The 24,173-nt window shown below is 47.1% G+C and overlaps 1 protein-coding gene across 1 annotated transcript in view; it reads right to left on the bottom strand.

The window, feature by feature from the left end:
- Positions 1 to 23,275, bottom strand: part of SMG5 (SMG5 nonsense mediated mRNA decay factor) — a 33,387-nt gene extending 10,112 nt beyond the window's left edge. The window contains exons 1-14 of the mRNA XM_081842897.1: positions 22,916 to 23,275; positions 18,153 to 18,251; positions 16,879 to 17,002; positions 15,056 to 15,212; positions 12,742 to 12,831; positions 11,541 to 11,630; positions 10,027 to 10,105; positions 7,940 to 8,065; positions 6,725 to 6,793; positions 5,810 to 6,018; positions 4,793 to 4,930; positions 3,031 to 3,750; positions 1,918 to 2,087; positions 992 to 1,067 (exon numbers count right to left, since the gene is read on the bottom strand). Coding sequence (XP_081699023.1) covers positions 992 to 1,067; positions 1,918 to 2,087; positions 3,031 to 3,750; positions 4,793 to 4,930; positions 5,810 to 6,018; positions 6,725 to 6,793; positions 7,940 to 8,065; positions 10,027 to 10,105; positions 11,541 to 11,630; positions 12,742 to 12,831; positions 15,056 to 15,212; positions 16,879 to 17,002; positions 18,153 to 18,251; positions 22,916 to 23,007 — 2,239 coding nt within the window. The 5' untranslated portion in view covers positions 23,008 to 23,275. The remainder of the gene's footprint in view (positions 1 to 991; positions 1,068 to 1,917; positions 2,088 to 3,030; positions 3,751 to 4,792; positions 4,931 to 5,809; positions 6,019 to 6,724; positions 6,794 to 7,939; positions 8,066 to 10,026; positions 10,106 to 11,540; positions 11,631 to 12,741; positions 12,832 to 15,055; positions 15,213 to 16,878; positions 17,003 to 18,152; positions 18,252 to 22,915) is intronic.
- Between the last annotated feature and the right edge of the window lie 898 nt (positions 23,276 to 24,173).

Genomic DNA, 24,173 nt, shown 5'->3' with positions numbered 1-24,173 from the left:
AGATGCTCCCAGCCTGGGACGCTTGTGTCTCCTTGGAAGAACTGGGTTGTAGCTCAGTGGAAGACCAAATGCTCTGTGTGTAGGTGGTTTCCCAGATCGATCCTCAGCATCTCCTCCAGGTAGGGATGGGTAACAAACACACACACACAGAGACTGTTGCCAGATGAAGGTAGACAGCACTAGGCTAGATGAGTAACTTGACACTGTGTAAAGTGGCTCATTACATTTCTATATCATGACCAGCTCTGACAGTAAGTGCTATTCAATGGTGGAATGGACAATCTTGGAAGCTGGTGGACTCTCCATCATTGAAGGTTTTTGAACAGAGGTTGGGGATGGGGACATCTGCCAGGGACTCTGCACCTGTTATTTGTGCATTGAAGGACATTGGGTTAGATACCCCTTGAGATCCCTTCCAACTCTACAATTCTACGATTCTGATTCTTTTCATGAGGATCAGAAGACCTCAGCAGAAGACCTCAGCAGAAGCTTCCCTCTCTGAATCCAGACAAGCCACCATCAGGTAACCAAGTGTGGCCTTGAAGGTGGAACTGGGGGAAGCTGCTCCCACAGAAAGGGGCTTTGTGCTTACTCCACTGCATAGCACATGAGCTTTGTAGACTTTTCCAGTTCTTCTGGAACTAAGCAATGGAATTCCAGAAGAACGTAAGAAGTCTACCAAGCTCAGGTATTGTCTATGCAGATTGGGACAGTAGGTCTCCAAGGGTTTCCAGCAAGGGACATTCCCTGGTTCACCAAGAGATGGTGGAGACTGCAAACTGAAGGTTCCAGGTTCAAAGAAGTCACTCTGTGTGACTAGACTTCCCACCATCTCTCCCCACTTAAAAACAGCAGAAAAACTAGGTGTAAAGCACGAAAAAGACCCAGGAAACTAGCAAGAGTGCCTGAACTGCACAGGAAGTTGAAGTTCGAGTGTCGGGGATGGGGGGGGGGGGGGACATAAGAAAAGGAAATTTCTTCTAAAAGTTACCTGAGTCCTGAAGGTCTCCAGCTGAAGGAAGCAGGTTCAGAAGGACAGAAAGTCTGTTCCATAAACTCTGAGAACTCTGGAGGAGGGAAAAAGCACCACAAACAAATGCAAGTTGAGCATGTGGTGAATATTAGGACTTGGGCCAGAGATCCAGGTTCAAGCCCTTGCTCAGACTGGCCAGCTGCTACCACCTCCCAGCCTAACCTACCACACAAAGTCAGCGCAAGGATAAAATGGGATGCCCTCAGGCCCAAACTACAGCTGAGAGCAGGGGGCCCATGAAGGTCTGCCCTTGAAATAAAGCGCAAGAGGGTGTGTGGGTGTGTGTAGATTTAAGGTAGAAATGGGGCAAGAATAGGGCACTGGAACACTCAACCTCTCCCACCCACCCACAGTCCCTTTCTTCCCCAGCTTGGCTTTGAGTGTGGAATAGAGCTCAGCTGGGAGAAATTTACCTGGGAGGGAAGGGTTCACAGCTCCCCTTGCTACTTTAAATCACAAGGATTACATGAAGTGTGTATTTGAAGGCATGGGTCTGTCACCCTCACATTAGTTTGACATTACTTGAAATCCCATCCTTTTCCCTACGATTTATCTGATAAATATCAGAACTGTGGGTCATTTACACTTCCAGAGCCCCTTGCCTTTTAGCGCACATGCATGCATGCATGCACGCACGCACACACACACACACACACACACACACCCACCAGTAATCCCAGTGCCCCACCAGGGCTGGTACTACCCACTTTGGGAACCACTGCTTTTATCAGTTACTTCTACTTTTAGCAGTTAATGGCAAACTGCTTTATACAGGCTGCCAACTGCAGTGGTTGAGTGCATGAGATAGAGGCTCATTCACCAGCCCAGAGGTGTAAGCTGAAGAAGTCGTTTAAGTGGGATTCTCCCCCATTACCCCTCCCTACCTGTGCACACATGATGATGAGATCAGTGTTGGTTCTCAGCCAGTCCAGAAATACTTTGACAGTCGGCAGCAACCCCTCGTTGGTGATGATCTCCAGCTTCTCCTGGAGAGAACGCTCGTTCCTGCAGGATTTACTACTAGAGACGCTCTCTTCCGACTCAGAAACATCGTCTTGGACAAGACAAACGGATCGTTAAAAACAAGGAACTTAATTAAACAAGGAGTGCAGATTGGAAAATGCAATTCCCCTCCAGAGGAGAGACACCCACCTATCCTGCCAAGTGCTTTTTCTTTGGCCCCTGGGAATCAAGAGGTTTTATCAAGTTTTAATCTAGAGGTGATGAAAAGCAGTAGCTGGCACCTTCACAGAAAAGAAAATCACTCCCTACGAGTAGGGATGGTGGAGAAGGAGAATTAGTGCACAATTTAGTACACCACCCTGCCTCAACTTCCTTTCTGCCACGCTTCTGCCCCCATCTGCAGTATAAATTTAAAGCAGCACCATACCACTTTAAAGAGTCATGGCTTCCCCCAAATAATCTTGGGAAATGAGGTTTGTTGAAGGTGCTGAGAGTTGTTAGGAGACCCCTATTCCCTTCACAAAGTTACAAGTCCCAGAGCGGTTTAACAATCAATCCCTTTTCTCAAGGAACTCTGGGAATTGCAGCTCTGTAGGGAGGAAAAGGGACCTCCAATTAACTCTTAGCACCCTTAACATATTACACTTCTGGGATTCTTAGGAGGAATAAGCCACGACTGTGATATGCTGCTGCTTTGACTGTATAGTGCAGATGGGGACATAATGTCAAAGGTTAGAAGACAGGTTTGTCACCCCACTTTAAGACAGCAATATTTTGGGGGCGCGTAGCTAATGCTGGCCTGGAAACGGATATCAAAGGAGTTCTCAACTTGCCCCCTTCCCCACTTACACCTCTGGGTTGGTGACCGGGATCTGTGCCAGCCACATCTCACCTACAAATCACCCTCCACAAAATCCTAAGGTCTTTCCACCCGACTTCTGCTCACACACCCTTTTCTCCATTCATGGAAGGGATCTCCTTTCCAATCTAGCGTGCATGCTCTCTCTCTCTCTCTCTCTCTCTCTCTCTCTCACCTTGCTCAGTCATTTTGGACTTCTCCACGTCCCCATTGACACATGGCTTGCTGTCTGTCACCTCTTTCGGGGCAGGCAGCTCACAGTTTGGTTTGAGGAGGACGTTGCTGAAAGTGGGGGCCAGTCGGAAGCAGCGTTTGGTCTGGAAGAGCTGCGTGGACATGGCCTGGAGGTTGCTGGCTATACTGGCATCACTGGCGCCCAGCAAGCCTGGCCCGTTGGCCACAGGAGGCTCCAGCAGGGGCTCAGTCTTGGCAACGCCAGGGCTTTTCAAGTCCACCAGCCTGCCAACATCCCCTTCCGCAGAGTCCAAAGCCTCCGGGGCGCCGTTCTTCATGCCCTTGGCTTGGCTGCCCCCCTCGGCGTCTGGCTCATCCTCCATGTCTTCCAGGTCCGAGCGTGACTCCTGGCTGTTCATGTCCGAGTCGGTCTCCACGTCAAAAGCCGCCTCGGCCTCCTCGTCGCTCTTCTCTGAGCCGCTCTCTGAGCCGTCACTCCCTTTGGTGGAATCTGGGCTGGAGTCGGAGTCAAAGCCCTCGCTCAGGTCGCTCTCGTCCACCTTCTGGACGTGGCGGCGACGGCGCAGGCAGGAGAGGCGTGAGTATTTCTTGCCCTTCTTGCTCTCGCTCTTCCGCTGCTCCTCGCTGGGTCGGTGGTTGGCCATGTCCCCTTCGGCTTCTCTCTCAATGGAGTTCAAGGATTCCCGGGCCTCCAGATCCTCTGCAAAAGAGCAGCCGAACACACATTTTTGGAAACTCTTAAGATACGCAAACTGGCTTGACTACTGTTTATACCAGTGGTTCACAAAGTTGACACTCCTGGGGGGCGGTGGGATTACCTGGGAGGAGGGGGCAAAGGGGCAAGAGATGGAATGGGGCGCTGGAGATGTAAATAACTGTCAGATTTTTGGAAAGCTGGTCTCACTGGATAAAGTTCATGCATTTTGTTGAATTAATTAAACTAAATAGTTTTAACTGAATTTTGAATAACTGTGGAATTCATTCTTGCTGTTTATAGTTTTACAGTGGTACCTTGGTTGTCAAACGGATTGGCTCCCAAACAAATTGGCTACCGAACACCGCGAACTCAGAAGTGAGTGCTCTGGTTTGTGAACGTTTTTCACAAGCCGAACGTCTGACACGGCTTCCATGGCTTCCGACTGAGTGCAGGAAGCTCCTGCAGCCAACTGGAAGCTGTGCCTTGGTTTTTGAATGGTTCTGGAAGCCTAACAGATTCCCAGAACGGATTAAGTTTGACAACCAAGGTACCACAGTATTGTGTTATTATCTTCCTCCAGTGAAGCTGAATGGTGGGAGATTCATGACAGGCAAAAGGAAAGACTTCTGCACAGAGAACGTAAGTTAAATTAAGGTTTCACTCCCATAGATCTAGTGATGACCCCCAACTTGGATGGCTTTAAAAGGGGTTTGGACAAATGCATGAAGAAGGCTATCACTGGCTTCGATTACTATCTTCCGTTGGGGTTGGGTCCTATTTCCCTGCTCCCTATAGGTATTTGGCTGGCCACTCTGTAAACAAGGTGCTGAGCCAGACAGGCCTTTGGTCTGATCCAGCAGGGCCGTTTTCAAGTTCTTACAGACTGTCCCCAAAGAACTTCCCAGGATCCCCTTGGAAAAGTAAATAACTGTTAACCAGATTATTTTCACCACTGCCTGCCTCGTCACAAGAGCAGAACGCAGCGTGGAAGATGGAAGGCAAGGATTTTAGAATGGGCAAACATAACCCTTCTTGCAGCCCTCACCTGTGCCATCATTCCGAAAGGCTGGAACTGGATTCTCGCCTTCTTCCAGCTCTGCTTGCAGGCGAATATTGACGTGGTTGATGAGGTGCGAAAAGAGGGCCAGTGTGAATGCAATGGCTGCACTATACTGCTTGGAGCCTGTAAGGAGAGAGATGAGGCAGCATCAGCATCAAGGGGAGCTGGCAACTGAATGGGAAAAACAGTGCCTGCAGCATCCATGGGGGAGCAAACTCCATAATTATGCATTTACCTATATTCAACTGCAGGCACCCAAACTGCAGGCTTTTTGCGATCAAAATTAAAATTCTTGTCAACTCACTGTTATTCAGAGATTTTAAAATCCTTTCTGCAACAAAACTAAGAACTCCATTCAGCCACTTGCATATATCATGTGCCCCCTTCCACAGCAGGGTCTGGAGGGTGGCAACTTGTGATCAGGCCTTTTCAGTGTTGGCTCCCTGTTTGTGAAATGCTCTCCCTGGGAAGGATCACTTGGTGTCATCATTACATAGCCTTCAGTCGCCAGGCAAAAACACTCCTTTTTAACCAGGCCTTTGGCTTTGAACAATCTATGGCCTTTTAAAGAGAGTGGGATGTTTTAACATATTATCCCATCCTAGTTTTAAAGTATATGGGGTTTTTTTGCAAGTTGCTTCAAATTGCTATGGCAAAAAAGAAACTAACAAATTTAATAAATGCTAATGCTAATGATATACTAAATACCCAGACTCTTTGAGTCTATGAACTCTATGATTCTATGAAAAGTGAAATGAAATGAAAATGCTTCGATCCCAGATTTAATCTGTGAGCACCTGAGCCCAGCAGTCAATGACTGTGTTTTATGAAGTGGATGCTGAACCACCTCATCTTTGCTGCTGTTCTGGAAACAGGAAGAGTTTGAGAGATGCTAGCTCAGTTCAACCAATCATATTATAAGGAGAGGCCGACAGGGCAGCTTAAAACTTGCACACCAAGTCTGCAAGAGGAGGACACACCACACACAGCCATGCTGCTCACCTGCCCTCTTGAGGCTGTGGACGCTCATCAGACAGACAATGACCATCCGGAAGATGAGGAGGTCCGGCAGGAAGGAGTAGCCATTCTCGCACTCCTCTTCGTCGTCGTTGGCAGAGCTCGTGTTGGGCGAAGAGGGCAAGTAGAAGAGGCAGAGGTTGAAATCCTCCAGTACCGACTGGCAGAGAGACGTCAGCTCAGAGTCTGCAGAACTGAGAGGTGGGTGACAAGGAGAGATGAGCCACAGAGGATTGTCCCACAGCAAACAGGAGGTGCAAGCAGCTGAAACAGGTCAAGCCTCTCCAAACCCTAGGCAACCACAGTGGTTATACAACCCCCTTAATGAGCTATCTTAAGAGTCCTCATCTGTAGAGGCCGAGCCAATGAGAGGGTAGCTAAGAACCAGGCAACCCCGATACTTGATCTGAGGGGCACATTCTCCCCAAGGTGCTTTAGACTCACCCAACAAATAATGAACTTAAGAAGCTGCCTTATATTAAGTTGGACCACTGGTCAATCTAGATCAGTGTTGTCTACACTGACCAGCAGTGGCTCTCCAGGGTTTCAGACAGAAAGTCTTTTCCAACCCTACTTGGGACTGAACCCAGGACCTTTGGCATGCAAAGCAGATGCTCTACTGCTGAGCTATGGCCCTTCTCAAGGGCCAAGGGTGATGCATCCTCCCTAGTGGTGGGAGACTCTCAACTGGTAAAAAGGCAATGCTGTCAATCCATGACAAAAATGCAGAAGAGTGTTGGAGCAAGGAATTCTCCTTCCCCTCATGGGAAGTTATTCCAATGCCCTTGAGATTGTTTGGACCAGTATATTATCCCAATGCAAAAGTGCTTTGCTTCAGCTACATAATCTACCAGGAGTTAACAAAACAGCACAGTAAGAATAAAGACGCAGAAGACTCACCTGCTCTTTGGCTGAAGGAGGCTCTGCAAGTACATGAAACTCACCAGTAACCTCTTAATGTCTTTGCACCTGCGGGGGGGGGGGTGGAGTTGGGAGAGGGAAAGAGAGGAGGAAGGGCACAATTATCCCAAGAAGGTAGTCATGGAAGATTTTTCTGTGGTTTCAGATAAGGCCTTAGTGCCCAACAGCTCTAGCTCCACCCCCCCAGACTACTAGAAACAAAGTAAGTTCAGCAAAGGAGAAGGCATCTGTGCAAAATGGGGAACTGTGGCAAATCTACTCAAGCTACTTATTTTCTACAGATTGCAGAGTTCACTTTGCTCGGCACAGAATCTGGACTGTTCCTTCTCTTTCTCATGATTTGGTCATTTTCACCCCTAGTAATATAATGCTTTCTTAAGACTCTGAAGAAGTCCTACAGCTATGCAGCTAGCACCACAAAGGCAAAGGAAATTTCAGGCACAGCCAATATTAGTATGTGACAGGCACATTCTCCAATTTGGAACAGGAGGGAGGAGAATCCAAACAGCAGCAGCAGCTTTGGCAAAGGACCACTTCACTCACCAAAGGGCACTGGAGCCTCAACTGAAGAGCAGTCAGGAAAGACAAGTTGTGAGAGTCCTAATGCTGAATAAGCCTCAATTGCACAAAGCCAGGGTTTTCCATCTCTCATAACCCCTCACGTTCTTAATACTGAGAAAACCCATTCCTAAAATTTAGTAGGGCCAGACTTGGACCGGCCAAGGTGTTGCATATAAACCTCAGCTCAGGCTGGCCTTGAACCAGACATTTCTCTCTGCATCACTTTCCCCATCCATGAAATAGGCTGTTATGGTAAACAAGACGGCAGTAACACACCTTTGCACACCCAAACAGCCTGCACTGCCTCATCCACTTGCATTTCAATTCTCACATGCAGCACCACACAAATGGTGTGTCCCTCCTTCCCTTCCCCCTTAAGGCTCAAATTGCAGGTGTTAACTCCAGATGACTATTAGAAAACCATCACAATCCATCGAACCAATAAATTTGGGGGGGGGTTACATGTGCTCATTGGCATGTCATCCCGCTGGGGTCAGTCACAGGTGTTTCTCTATGGAATTAGGTAATGTTCACAGAGGCTGGATAACACTCTACCTCTGGACATGTCTACCAGAACACTGGACAGATTTTGAGATTTGCTCACCGCAGGACTGAACCACATTACGTCCTTACCTCTTTTTGCTGGGTGACAGTTTCCTGGTTTCACATTTCTTCAGCTGGTGATACATTTTGGCCGCCTTATCATACAGGCGTTTGAGATTCCCATAAGCACCTTCAAAGGACACTTCAGACTGGATACTAAACAGGCACAAAACCCCAAAAGCAGAAATGTTAAATTCTCAGTAAAACCCCAAACAAGCAGCGGGTTACACTTGACAAGGTCAAAAGAGCAGAATTTTGCCACCTGTAGAATTTACTGAAATCAAGCAAGTTTGCACTTCTTTGCTTGTTTCACTTAACTAGTTTTACACTTGTGAGACTTTGAGCAAAGCTCTGCAAGTCCTTGGCTGCATCCAGATGTCATATTTTGTTAAGAATGACATTTCCTTCCTCCTGGCATCAAAGCAGAAGTTCAGAAATTTTCACTTCTGGTTTCAGTTAAACAGCTTAGCATTGTATTCGATGCCTAAACTGTGGCTAATCATAACCATGGCTTGCTGGCACAAACTAGAGTTTTAAGCTGGTTTGTTTCAAACAAACCATAATTAATAATAGTTTGCCAAGTTCAGGCAACATGACTAACTGCACTGAACTGAAAACAGAAGCTTCAAAATTCCTATTTGTGGCTGTGCCAGAAATGGGAGAAGGTGCAAGCCCTGTGAGGTCAGACTCCTTCCCTTCACAATAAACCCAAGGTACAGCACTCCCCTGTCAACCACTAGAAATCTCATTCAGTGTCCCCTCTGGTTTTAGTCACTTCGTCAAGCATCACTCACACACCCAAGCATGCAGGCTGATTCACACCATTCCAGAGCAAGAACCCATGTTTGCCACTGAGCAAACCTCAGCTAATCCTCTCTCATTAACGTGCCTGTTCATTTGACAAAATTACCAACACCTCTCTCACACACACAGCTTTTGGGTATGTATCTAAAATGTAACACGAGAGAGGCAGAGTCTCTCATGTTTTTTAGTCACAGAGCTTCACATACCCATCAACTAGGATAACTTTCCCACCCCGTCTAGCATAGTCACCCTCTTCCACAGAGTTCTGAAAGAAAAGCGTGGGATTCTCTCTTCTTTGTAGAGAAACAGTCAGAAACAGGACTCTCTCCGACTACACAAATTAAGAGAGCAAGTGTGATATAGAGGTTAGAGTGTAAGACTAGGACTGGAGAGACGAGGGTTGAAATCACCACTCAGCCATGAAGCTCACTGGGTGACCTCAGGCCAGTCACTCACTCTCAGCCTAACCTACCTCATAGCATTGTGAGGATAAATTGGGGGTGGGTGGGTGGGAGGAGAACTATGTACGCCACCTTGAGCTGACTGAACGAAATGTGGGCTATAAATGTAATAAATAAATAACCAAACGACAGAATGCCTTGCCTCTCCACTGAAGCTCCTATGCATGCCACAGGGTTCAGAGTATGAATGAGGTCTTCCCACCTTTTCAGGAACGTGGTAACAAACAGCTTGAGAGGGGAAGAGGAAAAGCCACCAGAAACGGCTATAATTTTGCTTTTAAAAGGTCTAGGAAGGAAGGGACATTATGCTTCTGAGCAGGCCTACAAGCTCCAGCATTTGTGGCGTGGAAAGACTCGATCAACAAGCACATTTCCAAAACAAAAAAATGAACCCCATTTGTACAATATTGGAACCAACTTAGATCTGGAGAGGTGACAGCACTAGACATACTAGCAATGATGGAATCTTCTGAGTTGGCAGGCCTCTTTGGGGAGACTTACTCATCTCTCACTTGAAGTTTACAATGTATTTTAAAAATAATGAAAGCAGAAATTCTGTGGAATCTGGTGCCTAAAACCGACTTGCAAGCTACACAGAACCCCGCTCACAAGTTCCTGGGATTGATTTATTTTTAGCTGCTTTTCAAGGACTGACAGCCCAAGGGCACAGGCTGCAGGTGCACTTGTAACAGAGCAACCAGCATCCAGGCAGTCAGGTTAGGCAGCTATGGGAACCACATTCCAGCTATGCACAGAGCAAGAAAGTCAACAGGCGATATACACTGCACAGTGAAAAGTCCTCTCTGCCCCAAAGCAACAGGTGGACTCACTCTCCTTGGGAGGCACACTCACCAGCGCAGGTAGCAGTAGGTGGCTTCCACGTTGTAGTAGTTGCTCCCCGCCAGGGTCCCCAGCTGGTTAAAAGGCATACCTGTCCCAAAAGGGCAGAAGTGAGTCAGCTCCATATGTGCTTGTCCAAATCTCCCAAGAACAACAAAAAACCCTAGAATCCCACCTAGAATCTGCAGCTGTACCTGACCAAGTCATATTCAGAACAGTCCCAGTGAAATCAGTGGGCACGATCAGCTTAACCCACTGATTTCAATGGGTTTACTCATACACTCGTGGGGTGTCTGTTTTTGTTTGTTACTATGGTATGCAATTTTCTGTTTTATATTGTAAACTGCCCTGTGATCCTCAGATGAAGGGTGGCATAGAAATTTCATACATACATACATACATACATACATACATACATACATACAACCCATGGCCTTTTTGCAAGTACAAGGGGCTGCTCTTCCTTACTTTGCAGGAACTAAGAGGTAAGAGACTGCATAAGAGATTGTGTTAGAACCCATAAAGGACCAGAGGAGATGGGCTCCTTCCAGACAGGCATATCCAGTCATTTCCACCATTTGAGCAGCTAGAAGGTAGAACTTAAGAGGAACCCAGAAGGGACAGGGAGTGGGAGCTTGATAACTGATCCTGCAAAGCATGAATCCTTCAGCCCCCTTCCCTTTATGGCCAGGCTGTGTCTAAAGCCCTGGAAGCAGCCAAAACAGCTTTCAAATCATCTGTGCAGCCTGGTCTTACAGCTGTCATCAAGATTTTACAGGCCAGATCCACACAGGCTGAGCTTCCACAGACCCAAGAACATTGTTTGAACTGTGGAACTGTTTTTTATTGGACACAGGAAGTTGCTTTGTGGAAACAGTTCTTCAAAAAGCGAGGGACACATTTTTAAATACATAAAAATTGGCTGATGGACTGGCAATGTTCGCTCTGCCAATTAAGTGACTTCTTGTTGTGCTGGCTGAGAGACAGAGGCAAGGGGTTCTCCACCACCTTCCTGTCCAGAGTAACCAGAAAGAGAAAATAGCTGCAACAGTGGGAAAGGTTACTGCCAACTCCACCACGGCCCTCTGAATCCAGGGAGAGAAGTCATGGAGGCACATAGCGATGCTGTCGTTCTCCCACATCCATGGTTGACGGGCTGGGTGGGCCTGAGATGCTTCCACAAACCATGTGGGGAAAGTCCTGAAGCTGTTGAGTACTGGGGGTTTCTCTCAGCGGACAACACACAGGAAGGACAGTGTGCATGTACATGATACACGCACATTGCTTTCAGCTTGGGAGATTACCATCACAGGCCTGATTTAGCTCAGATCTGTCAAAGAATCCCTTGCTCCATTGCCTCCAACAAGAGCCAAGAGCAGCCCGAGGCAGGGCAGTAGTTTACAAATACTGACCATCTTAATTGTGAGCAGGCTGGCAAACATTCCAATGGGCTAGTAACTTGAAGACAAAATTGCCTGGTAGACAAATCTGGGGGAAGGATCATAAGACATGGACTAAACACTTACCAATTTGTGGTGCAACAGAAAGGGCTTGATAGTAAAATCTCTCGGCCAGCAATTCTGTGTCCACACCTGCTAATTCGTTCTGATATCGAGCTGATGAGGAAGAAGCACACACAAGAGACTTATGGATTGCAGTAAGAAAAGGTGTAGAATTGCAGCACAATGTGACAAAACCATCTGGGAGGCCTTACGGGCAAGTGAAATAGTGAGGCTTTATTCAATAAATGAAACAAATTCACATCTCTGGGCAGTTGGAAAGTTTAAATAACTTTTCACAATCCTCTTGAAGTTACCAAAGTCCAATGCAATATCTAAAAACACAACATAAATGCCTCCAACTCTACAGTGGTACCTCGGGTTAAGTACTTAATTCGTTCCGGAGGTCTGTTCTTAACCTGAAACTGTTCTTAACCTGAAGCACCACTTTAGCTAAGGGGCCTCCTGCTGCTGCCGCGCCGCCAGAGCACAATTTCTTTTCTCATCCTGAAACAAAGTTCTTAACACGAGGTACTACTGTACTAGGATAACTCTGGTTCCCAAACCCCAGAACTTGGAGGGGGGAATCCTGGAAGAGTCTTAAGCGTAGGTAAAGGAAAAATGCCAAAAGACAAGCACGGAATATCATTAACACATCCTTGTCATCTACACAGAGTTCACATAGGGAATTATTAAAGGGGCTTTTGATGAGACAGTCCGAAGCCATTTAGGGCTTTGCTAGTTGGTAATGAATGGAGTCGGGACGCGGGTGGCACTGTGGGTAAAAGCCTCAGTGCCTAGGACTTGCCGAAAGGTCGGCGGTTCGAAAGGTCGGCGGTTCGAATCCCTGCGGCGGGGTGCGCTCCCGTTGCTCGGTCCCAGTGCCTGCCAACCTAGCAGTTCGAAAGCACCCCCGGGTGCAAGTAGATAAATAGGGACCGCTTACTGGCGGGAAGGTAAACGGCATTTCTGTGCGCTGCGCTGGCTCGCCAGATGCAGCTTGTCACGCTGGCCACGTGACCCGGAAGTGTCTCTGGACAGCGCTGGCCCCCAGCCTCTTAAGTGAGATGGGCACACAACCCTAGAGTCGGACACGACTGGCCCGTACGGGCAGGGGTACCTTTACCTTTACCTTTAATGAATGGAGTCTGCTTTCCCTTTGCAATGCAAGAAAACTGTGGATTCACTGGGCCAGAGCAGCAGCCCAATTTCCACTGTTAGCACTCACCTAAATCCCCCAGGTAAACCAGACACCGGTGGCAGGCCATCTGCGCCCATTCCATCTCCTTCTCCGATGCAGATACAGGCTTCTTGCAGCCTATGGAAGACACAAGGAATACGGCAACCTGGGCTGAGCACTGCTCAAGAACAAGGCAGCTGGGGCTCTAAACTGATGGTGGAGAGTCTGCCCGCACCAGAACCACCATGTTTGCCTTTGCTCATATGGCTCAGCTTGTTCCACAAATAGACCACACAAACTGCAGATTATGATCTCCTGAAAGCCTCTGCTTTTATTTTTGGAAAAGTAAAAAGCTTGAACAGCCTCAGGGGGGCAGAGATGACCTCATGTGGTCAAGGGGGTGGGGATTCAGTCCTATGCTGGCCACCACCCGTTTCCAATAGCCATGAAAGCAAAACAGCCTTCAGCAACCTGCTGTGCACCAGATGTTTTAGTTCCACTGGCTGGAGCCAGCTGAGTTTGTAATCCAGAACATCTGGGCGACACCAGGTTGGCAAAGGCTGGAGAACAACATGCAATACAAAAAGGTCCCCTTAATTTCTGTACTAGAGTACTCTAAGTAATGTTTGGAACAAAAACGACATCCATACATACTCTGGACATACATTAAGCCCCACAACTATGGATTTTAGTTCTGCCCCCACCACAATAGCAACCCAGGTAAGATTTCAAAGTGCAATTAATGTGTCAAAAGCTACACAATCTTAAATGTGGATTAGAAGGCATTCTGAGGGCTTAAGTTCTGCAGCAGTATTAATGGGATTCTCACAGCGATGGTTGCCAAGGACACAAGTCTCTCAGTGCATCATTCTGGAAGGCAGCCATCAAGAAAGTGATAGACTCCCACCAGTCAAGAACTGAGCATGTCCAAATGAACAAAAAAGCCGTTTCTAGCCATCTCACAGAGGTCAAAGGACTCATCTGGCCATCAGATCACACTCCTCCCCCAAACGCCTCTGCAAAACCAGATCCTTCACAAACGATCTAGAAAATTCTATGTTATGTGATTTACTGAGAACTCAGCAGCTTATAATGCAATCAAGATTAATTACACCAAGAGCAAAGCTGTAAAAACCAACCCAGATGCCATTTTGTAAACCCCATTTAACAGATGGATAAGACTCATACGTGTTTAAACGAAAGAAGTGAATTATGTAAGCCCTATTAGAAATGCAAAACTCACAACACAATTCTATACAAAACAACCCCTTACCTCGTATTTTTCACATTCCTAGATTTAAGCATAACACTTTTCAGTATGGACTCCCTTTTTTCAAGGAGTCAGTCATCTACAAATTTCTGAATTCTGATTGTCTTGCCCAAATGTATGTTAAAATGCTGCAACAGTCCAGTCAAATAAGACCATCGTAAGTGCTCAACATGGCCAGGATACTCAAACCACCTTGGATATAGGGAGGGGCAAAGATTAGCAGCAGAACACATGCTTGGCATGCAGAAGGTCCCAAGTTCAATGGCTCCCAGCTTCCCTATGACTATGACGTCATGTGTATGTTACGGAGTGGAGGGCATCCCAGAGGTGGTTCCTGCCACGCTAAAAGGTAGACACTAGACAAGGCCTCCACCCTTGTTCTTAAAAGCTGGGTGCTCTCATCGTTTTTGTAAGGTTTGTGCAAAGTTTGCAGTGGGAGGGACATCTCAGATACTGAGCTTTTCCGTTACATAAGTAAATGGGTAAGTGCAGATGATTTGAGTAATGATTGCATTGAATAAAATGTTCTTAGAATAGAGAGCCTGTGTGGAGTAGTGGTTAGAGTGCTGGACTACGACCTGGAAGAGCAGGGCTTCAAGTTGGCCATCAAGCTCATTGCCATCATTTAAATATAATGTGTGCCTGCTCAAACTGCAGACAAGGTATTTCAAAGTTCCCCACAACCACCCCCACTTGCTCTTCTCAGAGCAAACTGGACTTGGACTGCATGCTCCTTCAAACAGAGAACTGCCCCCCTGTAAAGTAGGACACTCGGCCATCCTAGGAGCCATACGGCTCAAGTGGTTGCAACCATCCCCTCTCTGGCGAAATGTAGTGTATGCCCATTGAAATTATAGCTTTGGCTTTTAAATTTGCCTCCATTACCAGGGTTCAATTCCCCACTAGACCATGATGCTCACTGGGTGACCTTGGGCCACTCACTGCCTCTTGGCCTACCCCACCTCACAGGGTTGTTGTGGGTATTCAATGAGATGGAAGAAAATCACGGATGTTACCTTGGGGTGAAAGGTAGGGGTACAAATGCAATAAATGAATGGTAAATAAAACATATGTCAGCATCTGGATACTGACCTATCAGAGGATCCGTAACATGTGTCCAGTCAATACAGCCCTGCAGCTCTAACTGATAATGAGACTGGATATAGAGAAGAAGGTGTTGGTAAAAGCCGATGCCAGCAATAAGGTGAGTCCGGTAGGCACACTCTAGGGTGCTGCGACTGTGAATGTGCTGTGGGGTGGGGAGCAAAAAGAAGAGGGGAGGGGAAAATAAAGTTAGAACACATCCCCAGTTGCTTCATCATCACCTTCATCCCCCTCCCTGTTCTCAAAAGGTAGACAAAGACATAGCTAAGTTTGGCAGAAAACTCTTCTTTTTCTGGCCACTCTATGCCACCCCTCTTCTGTAGAACTTGCAATGTGTAGGCTGCCACTGGCATTTTGCTACTTGTAGTCTCCCTACCACGGATGAGCTGTGCCAGCCTGAGGGCCACTTTGCTGGTGAAAAGTCAGTTTACGGCTTTTACGCTTTGGAAAGCAAGTACAACTCCGCTATTCTCCAATGGTGGGCTTGTGAACAGCTGCACCCTCCCTTAAGTCAACGGAAGGGGATTTGGGGCAGTCGTTGGTGCTGTTCTCTCCCCTCAGCTGATAATAAGGAGCAATCACCAACTCAAAAGTTAGCCTTCCTCTGCATGCTGCAGACAAAAGGAGTTTTGCATGCAAGTACACCGTCCGTTGCCTCCTTAATTAGGCTTCCATGGCCATAGCCATATCTATGCACTATTCACTCCACAAACCTGAAGCAAGGAAGAAGAAAGTCAGGAGAACCAGGGGTCATGTGGGGTGTTGCTCTGTGTAATCTGCAGCCAAGGCTGCAGGCAGCTTAAGAACCACCACTGTGACCCCACAAGAGAAGTAGCCATCCACTTTATGTTGCTGCCTTTACATGTTCGAACAACAAGATCAAGGATGAGATCTGAGTCATGGGATGAGGTATTTGTAAAAATAGAATACTGGGGAAACCTTTTTAAAAGAAACCCATTGAAATAGCAATGTTGAGCATATTCAGTGGAGACAACCAAGGGTTGAGTACAAACATTTAATTGTTTACTTATTAATGGAAGCAGGAATATTGGTAGCTAGAAGCAAAGGGTTCAAATCCGTGGTTCCCAAAATAGGCGACAGTGCCCCCAGGGCGGATTACCTAGGGGGAGCACTAAGATGCAAGGGGGCAGCATGGGGGCACTGGAAGTGTAAATGACTATCAGTCTTTGAAAAGCTGGTATCACTGAATGAAGTTCATCCATTTTGGTGAATTAAGCTACATAGTTTTAATTGGATTTTGAATAAATGTGCATTTAATCGTTGCGGTTTTGAATATGATTGTGTTATTATCTTCCTGAATGGGTTGTGCAAACTGCTACTTTGAATGTTTTTTATATGATACGGGGCACTGGGGGTGAATTTATGGAATCAAGAGGGAGGGGGGCCAAAAGTTTCAGAACCAGTGGTTTAAATGCAAAAATCAAGGGGGAAACGAAATTTGGGACATAACACTTTCTGAAAAACTGACGCAAAAACATCATGTGGCCAAAAAGCAAACAAACATCCCACCAACTTTTATGATGGACTGGTGGCCATTCATCCAGTACACAAAGAAAGATAACAGGACAAGCTGCACCTGCCATATTACGCAGTATACGGTTGTGTTAACATTTTCCTTCATACTGATATTAGCAACTTTCAGTCTCTCTCCACTTCAGGTCTTGTAGGAACTTTGCTATTACTGTTTACATCTGCACTATGCTTCCAGGCTGGGGAAAGCAGGGGTACATTATTATTTTTTATTTTCAATTTTAAAATGCTTTTTTAAAAAAGGTTCAGAGACAGCTTGCCTTTTTGTTTGTTTTAATGAGCTGAATGACTTCATAGTAAACTTTCCTCCATAGCAGCTCTTCTGCTTTCCTCCCATAATCCACTGGGTGCAAGAACATCAGCTTCACACATAGTTCACGTAACCTAGAGCAGGAAATTGGAGAGTGGGCAAAAGAGAGGGGGGTTAGCCTTCAACTTAGCAAAAACAGCCACTTAAACTATGATCCCTTCCCAGCAGAACAAAAAGATGTGCAGTCTGAAGCCACCCATCTTCCACTGCATCCTGCAATCTGAGTCAAGGGCACAATACAGCTTAACAAAATACAACTTAACACAAAATGTCAGGGTAGGGCAGCCAGAGGCCAGATGAACCCTTTACTTTTTACAACACCTGGCATCCCATATGAGACATGGCAATCATTCAAGACAACCTCCTCAACCCATAGAAACATCTGGAGGGACTTACTGCACTAGAAACTTTAATATGCAGTATAAATCTGTTTTAAGTAGCAGTTCCAACTTTAAGCTGCTCTTATGGCATTTCCCCTGAGAAATGACAAACTAACTAGTATTGCTGTAGTTTATTCTATTTTTTAAAAAAATGTATAAGTGAAAAAGCAATAAAATACTTTTTATACTACAAAAAGAAGCCCCACATAGTTGACGCAACTAAATAGCCAAGGAAAAAGCAGGACATGGTGGCAGTCAGTCTAGCTTCCAGACTGCCTGGTCACTGTCTCCAGGCAAGATAGCTTTTTAAAACTGGGAGAGCTGGAGCACAGTCTGCTTGGAAGCTTCTTCTGTGCAAGCTCCGCTGAACTCCCAAATGCACAAGCACCTTGTACACCCACCACCCACCGTTTTTTCAGGCTACTGCTGTGTCACGTAATTAACAAAGGTATGTGCGGGTGAATAGGCTAGGTAAACTTTATTATGGGGAAAATTTTCTGCAAGGGTGTTCCCAAACAACATTATGTGTAAAGCAACAGCTCTGACCACAAGTTTGAAATCTGCTGCAGAACAAAGCAATATCCTGCACTGAATAATCCACTGGCCTGATAAAAGGCAGGCATATATATCATATCACTAATATTAAGCTTCCGCAAGTATTTTTTTATTCCTTTTATATCCGCTCTCTTCCATGACATTGAAGGCAGTGTGCACAAGTCTATGCAAAGCATCCCTTCCATACCTGCTTAGTTCCAGCAAGGGTAGATCTTGTGCCTTCAAGACCATGCCTCTAAGTGAACTACAAAAGTTTAAAAAAAAATAAAGAGAGACTCAGCTTGCTTACTTGTTTCTCAGGCTGATGTTCTCTGGTTTAAAAACTTCTTGATAAGCTGCCTTGTTTCCAAGAATGAGATCCAGTCTATGCACGGCTTCTACCACAGCTCTACAAGAGACACAAAAGGACAGCAAGTATTAACATAAGGAAGACACAACTTTGAGAGCTGCATGGGAATTCTGTATTGCCATGATCTTCCTCCTTTCCTTGGTTTCTTAAAACTTGTTCACCCAATCAAGATACATGGGTGACAAAATAATACTGTACTGTGATAAAATAAAAGCACATTTAAAACATTTTAAAGCATCTGAAAACATTTAAACACACTAAAACAAGTTTAAAAACAGGTGTAACCAAATCATGTGTCTGGACAAGCCTGCTGAAACAGAAACATTTTCAACAGGTGTCTAAAATAGTATTGTGAGGGTGCCGGCTTAATGTCAATTGGCAGGGAGTTCCAGAGCACCAGTGCAGCCACACAAAAGGAACGACTCCTCACAAATGCAGAATGAACAGCATGTGGCACTTGCAAAATTGCAAGTTCTGCAGATAAAATTCTGGGGTGCAATAGCCACACCACCTGGCTAGTTACCTTTGGTCACTGTGTTTACCCTTACTGCAAGAGGCAAGCCTCCAGTTTTAAGCAATGCGCAGCCAGTCCAGGTGCTTGTTCCTTTCTCCAAGCATCCCTCAGAATTCAGCTGCATGGAGGAAGTCAGGCCTGACCTAGCATGTCACTTGCTACTCCCTGGCCGTCAATCCACATCAGCAGCAGCTGAAAATGTATCTGACAGTGGGCTCTAGTCCACAAATGCTTGTAGCATAATAAGTCGGTCACGGTGTAACCAGACTGTTTTCAGACAAGAATCTAACAGAGCCACCCTTTCAGAGTCTATACCTGTTAGGAAGAAAGAATAGCCGCATTTGACAGGCTAGTCTCCACTGATGGAGAAAGTCCATAGCTCCGCCGGTGGCTGAATCCTGACTAGAGAGTACACTCATGTTTTTCTCTCCTTTGCTCCCACAGAATGTTAGCTACCTCTCCATACTTCCAGATGAAGATATTGGAAGCAAACCCCTTGAGGTGTATGTTTTTAGGACCAACTTTAGGACCAATTTTTATGGTTGCAAGTTGTTGGGTTTTAATGTTATAACCCACCCTGGAACCTTAGGTTGAAGGGCAGGCAATAAACACACACACACATTCTAGGTATGTTTGTGTGTGCAAAGGGTAGTCTATACACAAGCTATTTCCATAAAGCAACAACTCCCAAGCAGCCACTACCCTCAAGTTCTGAACTTGCTGCCACTGCTCTGGAAGGAAAGTCCCACTCCAAGATTTAAAAGCTTGCACAGGTGCCAAATACCATGTGGTTCTAAGGCTGTAATGTAAGGGTGGGCTCCATTCTCTGGTGAGAAGCCTTCCAGGGGCCACATGCCAGTACTGGGTGGGGCAGCCTGGGCCAAAAATGGGCATGGACGCAGGCAACATGTCCACATTAATAGACCCACAGTACACATCCTTAAAAAATGAAGGACGTTTTGCAAACAAGATTCCACACAGGGAAAATTTGAGCTTGGGGACTGCACAATAGAAGCAAAACACAGGCAAGGTTGGCTAGGGGGAAGCCGGGTGTGACTTGGGCTCACTTGACAGTGAGAAAGACACGTACTGTACAGCACAACTTTGTGCAGGGTAACTTGAAGCAGGAAAGTTAGCTGGAGAAACCTGCAAGGAATTCGTGAAGACTATTTGGGGCAGTAGTTAGCCATCTGGTGCTCAGCACCAGGCTTCAAACACACCCTTTCCCCTTACTCTCTAAGCAAACCTAAAGGCTTCACAGTACTGACCTTCCAACTACCAAGAAGTACTGACCTTCCAACTACTTGATATTTTCAATATAACTGAAAGCAGTGCCACTTTGGGGTATTAAGAGGTTGGCACTGGACCTCGCTGACGCATTTTGATACCTACTGCTGGGTTTGCTCATTGGCAGAAAGCAAGTCTAATGCCTCAGTCTATTAAAAGACCCGAAAATGGCAGTGCATACCATGCTCCATGAACACAAGCCAATGACAAGCATTCTGACTGTAGGGAAGAAGGCAGGGAAAGCTGTTTGCATCTCAAGCCTCAGCTGTACTTGGCCAAGGATTCAAACTCAACCACAGGCTCACCTTAGAAAAACCACTTACATCATCAGTTTTCTTCCTTCACTCCACACTGCCCTCCACTAAAAGACAGCTATATGACCTACGATGTGGCAGGGAAATGCCTAAACCATAGAAAGCTAACCTTGAAAAAGGCTGCCTTACACTCCAAGGGTCATGTGCCACTCTCTCATGAGCATTTTCACAAACCATTCACACCTGCAGACACACAGAACACATATCCTTGTCATAGTACCTGGTGACAAGGTTTATACCTCTAATTTCATCCCAGCACTGCAATGGAGCTTCAGATCACCCCATCACCATGTTGGGCAGTATGAAGAGCTTTAAATATTTCCTCCCAATCCAGCACTATTATGGGGAGGAAAATGAGTACTGGTGGACCTAATCTGCTTCATGGGTTTGTCACTCTGTCTTAAACCAGATGTGGAAAACCCTTGGCCCTCCAGACATTGCTGAACTCAAAACTCTCAACATTCCCAGTCCTTGGCCTAGGGCTGATGGAAGTTGTAGTTCAGCAACATCTGGAGGGTCTAAATCCAGGTTGCTGTCTAAGAAAATGTCAGGAAGGAGACAGAAGAATCTATGTGGAGCCACAGGGAAAGCAGATGAGGTGGGGACAGAAAGGAACAGAATTATTTACTCTGAAGTGATATGCTATGAAGCAGTGCATCCAGCATTCAACTTGCATGCAGTGGCCTGGGAATAGTCAATGAGAGTTGCCATAATCCATCTGTGAAGTAACCTGCCTCCATATAACGTTCTGAAAATTATGATGGAGGGAAATAGGCAGATGCAGCGGACAGGGCTTTGTTAAGTGCCACAGAAGAGAATCACTTAAGGGTGTCTTAAGAGTGCCTGCCTTTACCGCCCTGCCCAAAAAAAAGGTTGAGATGGAGAAACTGTCAACTTCTTTACACTCTTGACGTTGGGCTTACTGCCCCATCGTACTCTGCTTAAGAGGGAATGGAAGAAGAAACTGGCTGATAGGGTCAGGGTGGATTTTAAAAAAAGGACAGGGCTGGACCTTTTTAAAAAAAAAACAGAGCAAGGTGAAATAAAATAATTGCAAATGCCTCCTTATCACCCAGTGGAGAAAAAAAAAGAACAACGGATCCATAAGTTTGCCAAATTTAAGGAAAGCTTCCTCCTTGCCAAGCTCCATCAGAGAGAAAGCTATCTGTGGGATCAGGGCAGAAATGGGTGGCTGGGAGAGACTCAGGTACAAATCCCTGCTGCCATTGGATGACCTTGGTCCGGCCTCTCTCTCACAGCATACCCCTTTCACAAGTGAGGATAAGATGGGGATGAAGGGATTTGGCAAATTTTCAGCTCAGGCTTCCTCACAGGGTTGCTCAGAAGATGGGGAGGGGACCGTGAGTCATTCAGTCACCCTGTTCCACCTCAGTACCATTCAGTCCTCACTTAAGGATTGTTCAGGAAAAAAAACTGGGAAGGAGGGGGAGCACCTTATGTCATTCAGTTGTCCTCTTTTAACCTCATGGGGAACAAAGACAATAAAGGGCATGTGAGAGGTTAGAAAGAACCTTGAGCTATACAAAATAAGTTTTAACTATTTTAAATTTCTGAATTTGAAATTGCTGTAATCTGCCCTGGGACCTCCTGGTGAAAGGTGCACAATAACTTGAGTAATAAGAATAATAACAATGACAACAACTTTTACCTAGCCTCCTGTTCAGGGCTGTACATTCATCTCTCAGACATCCAATAGATATATTATAGCAATGTTCTGCCTTATATACATTAAGATTAAACTGACCAGGTACCTATTCAAAAGAGGCAAGGAAGGTGAAGGCAAGAGGATTAAAGGTGGGGTGAGAAGGCACCTTGGCCTCTACAGCTCCCCTCACCTATACAATCCCTCTCAGGGTCACTAAAAATACAAAATGGGGTGGCCACCTCAGGCCAGTTGCAAAGGGAAATGCAAAGGAAGATAAAAGATAAGGGGTGGGTGGATGAGAAAGATCCTTGGGTTTAAACAGGTGTAACCTGCTCTGGGCCCTTAGGTGGGGAATTGGTCCTAACCCCCCTTATTCTCTCAGAAACCCCAAAGGGGGGGGGGGGGCTAGAGGATGAAGAGATGGGTGTGAGAAAGATCCCCAGGTCATAATATTGGGTAGGTGGCTAATAAATAATGGTGATCATCCTATCCTCCCTCCTCAGGGTCGGTGAGAACATAAAACGGGGGAGGGAAAGGGGGCACCTTAGGCCACCCAGTTGCGCCCTTTCAACCTCACGAGAGGATAAAGTGGGGGGGGCACGACCGTGGGGGGTGGGTGTGTGAGAAAGAGCCTTGGGTCCCAGTATTGCGTTTTAATTCTTGTAACCCGCCCTGGGACCGGGCAAATCACCACCACCCTCGCCTAACCCCCCCCCGCGCCCCGGGGCGAGCTAGAAATATGAGCGGACTGGGGGGGGGAACCATGCCCGCCACCGTGACCTCGGTAGACACACAGATATAGTTGGATAGATACATTAACATTTGACCAGGTATCTATCCCCAGCGGGAGGGAGCGGGGAAGAGGCCTCCGAGGGGGATAAACCGGGGATGGGGGTGGGGTCTCCCTGCCTTTCTCCCTCACCGGTAGAGCCTCTTGGTGTGGAGAGCTTTGGCCTCGGGTTCCCCGCCGCCGCCGCCGCCGCCTCCTCCTCCGCTTCCGCTGCCTTGGCTCATGGCGCCCAGCCGGGCCTGCCCCGCGTGTGGCCGGCGGCTTCCGAAGGGCTCCCTCAGCAGCTCCACCTGCCGCCGCTACTCCAGGCCCAGCCTTCCAAGCCGCGGCGCCGCTCCAGCTGCTGCTCGTCCCGCCGCCCCTGCCTCAGGGGCCGCCGCCGCTGCTGCTGCTCCTCCTCCGCCGCCTGCCTCTCGAGACTCCCCCGCTGCCGCCGAGCCTGCTGCTGCTGCTGCTGCTGCTGCCGCCGGCGGCCCCCTCGCCCGGCAGCCATCGCGCTCCGGCTCCTCCCCCGCCCCGCCGTGCGCGCGCTTCCTCCCTCCCCTTCCCTCCCCTCCCTCCTTCCTTCCTTCCTTCCGCGATCGGGATCCCGGGGGCTGCCGCGGCGGAGGAGGAGGAGGAGGCTGCCCACCTCAGCCAAGTCGCGCGAGAACTTGCCCGCGCCTCTCGCGAGACCGGGCCTGGCGCGCGCGAGAGCCACCCCACCCCGACCGCCAGGGCCGCATAGATACATACAGATACATACATACATAGATCTAGAAAAGTAAAGAGGGAGCATTCAGTGGCCTGGTGGCAAGCTTTACTTTGCTTTCTGTCTGTCTGTCTTTTACACCTTTCCCTCTCATTCTGATGTACCGTACATGGTTCTTCACACACACACACACACACACACACACACACACACACACACACACACACACACATCATCACAATCCTGAGAGGTAGGGCAGGCTGAGAGGCAAGGACCGGCCCAAGGTGAGCTTCATGGCTAATGAGTGGGGATTTTTGAACCCCTGTCTTTCCCAAGGTCTGAGTCTGACACGAACCACTGTCTGCACCACCACTGGCTCTCAGTGCCGAAGGTCCCTGGTTTGATCCCCAGCAGCAGCTCCAGGTAGGGTTACAAGAGCCTGTAACTCTGAGGTGCCACCTTACGCAAGATTTTTCAGTTTTAATTTTGGCAGAAATGATTGGCAGAAAAGCAAAAAGCTTTTGCTCGCTGTCCATAGTTAATGTTACTGAATATTTTTGATGATACCAATATTGCCAAAAGAACTGGCCTTGTAAATTCCCTTCAAAGCTCAGATAATACTTGCAACTCAATGGGAAGCAAGCAGCCCAAAATCTAACTGTTGAACACTTGGCACCACTCACTCTGGAATGTAGCTAT

This window comes from Podarcis erhardii, assembly GCF_964252035.2.
Source record: "Podarcis erhardii genome assembly, chromosome: 15".
NCBI classification, from domain to species: domain Eukaryota; kingdom Metazoa; phylum Chordata; class Lepidosauria; order Squamata; family Lacertidae; genus Podarcis; species Podarcis erhardii.
Note: the sequence above shows the minus strand (reverse complement) of the source record. Positions and strands in the feature narration are given on the sequence as shown.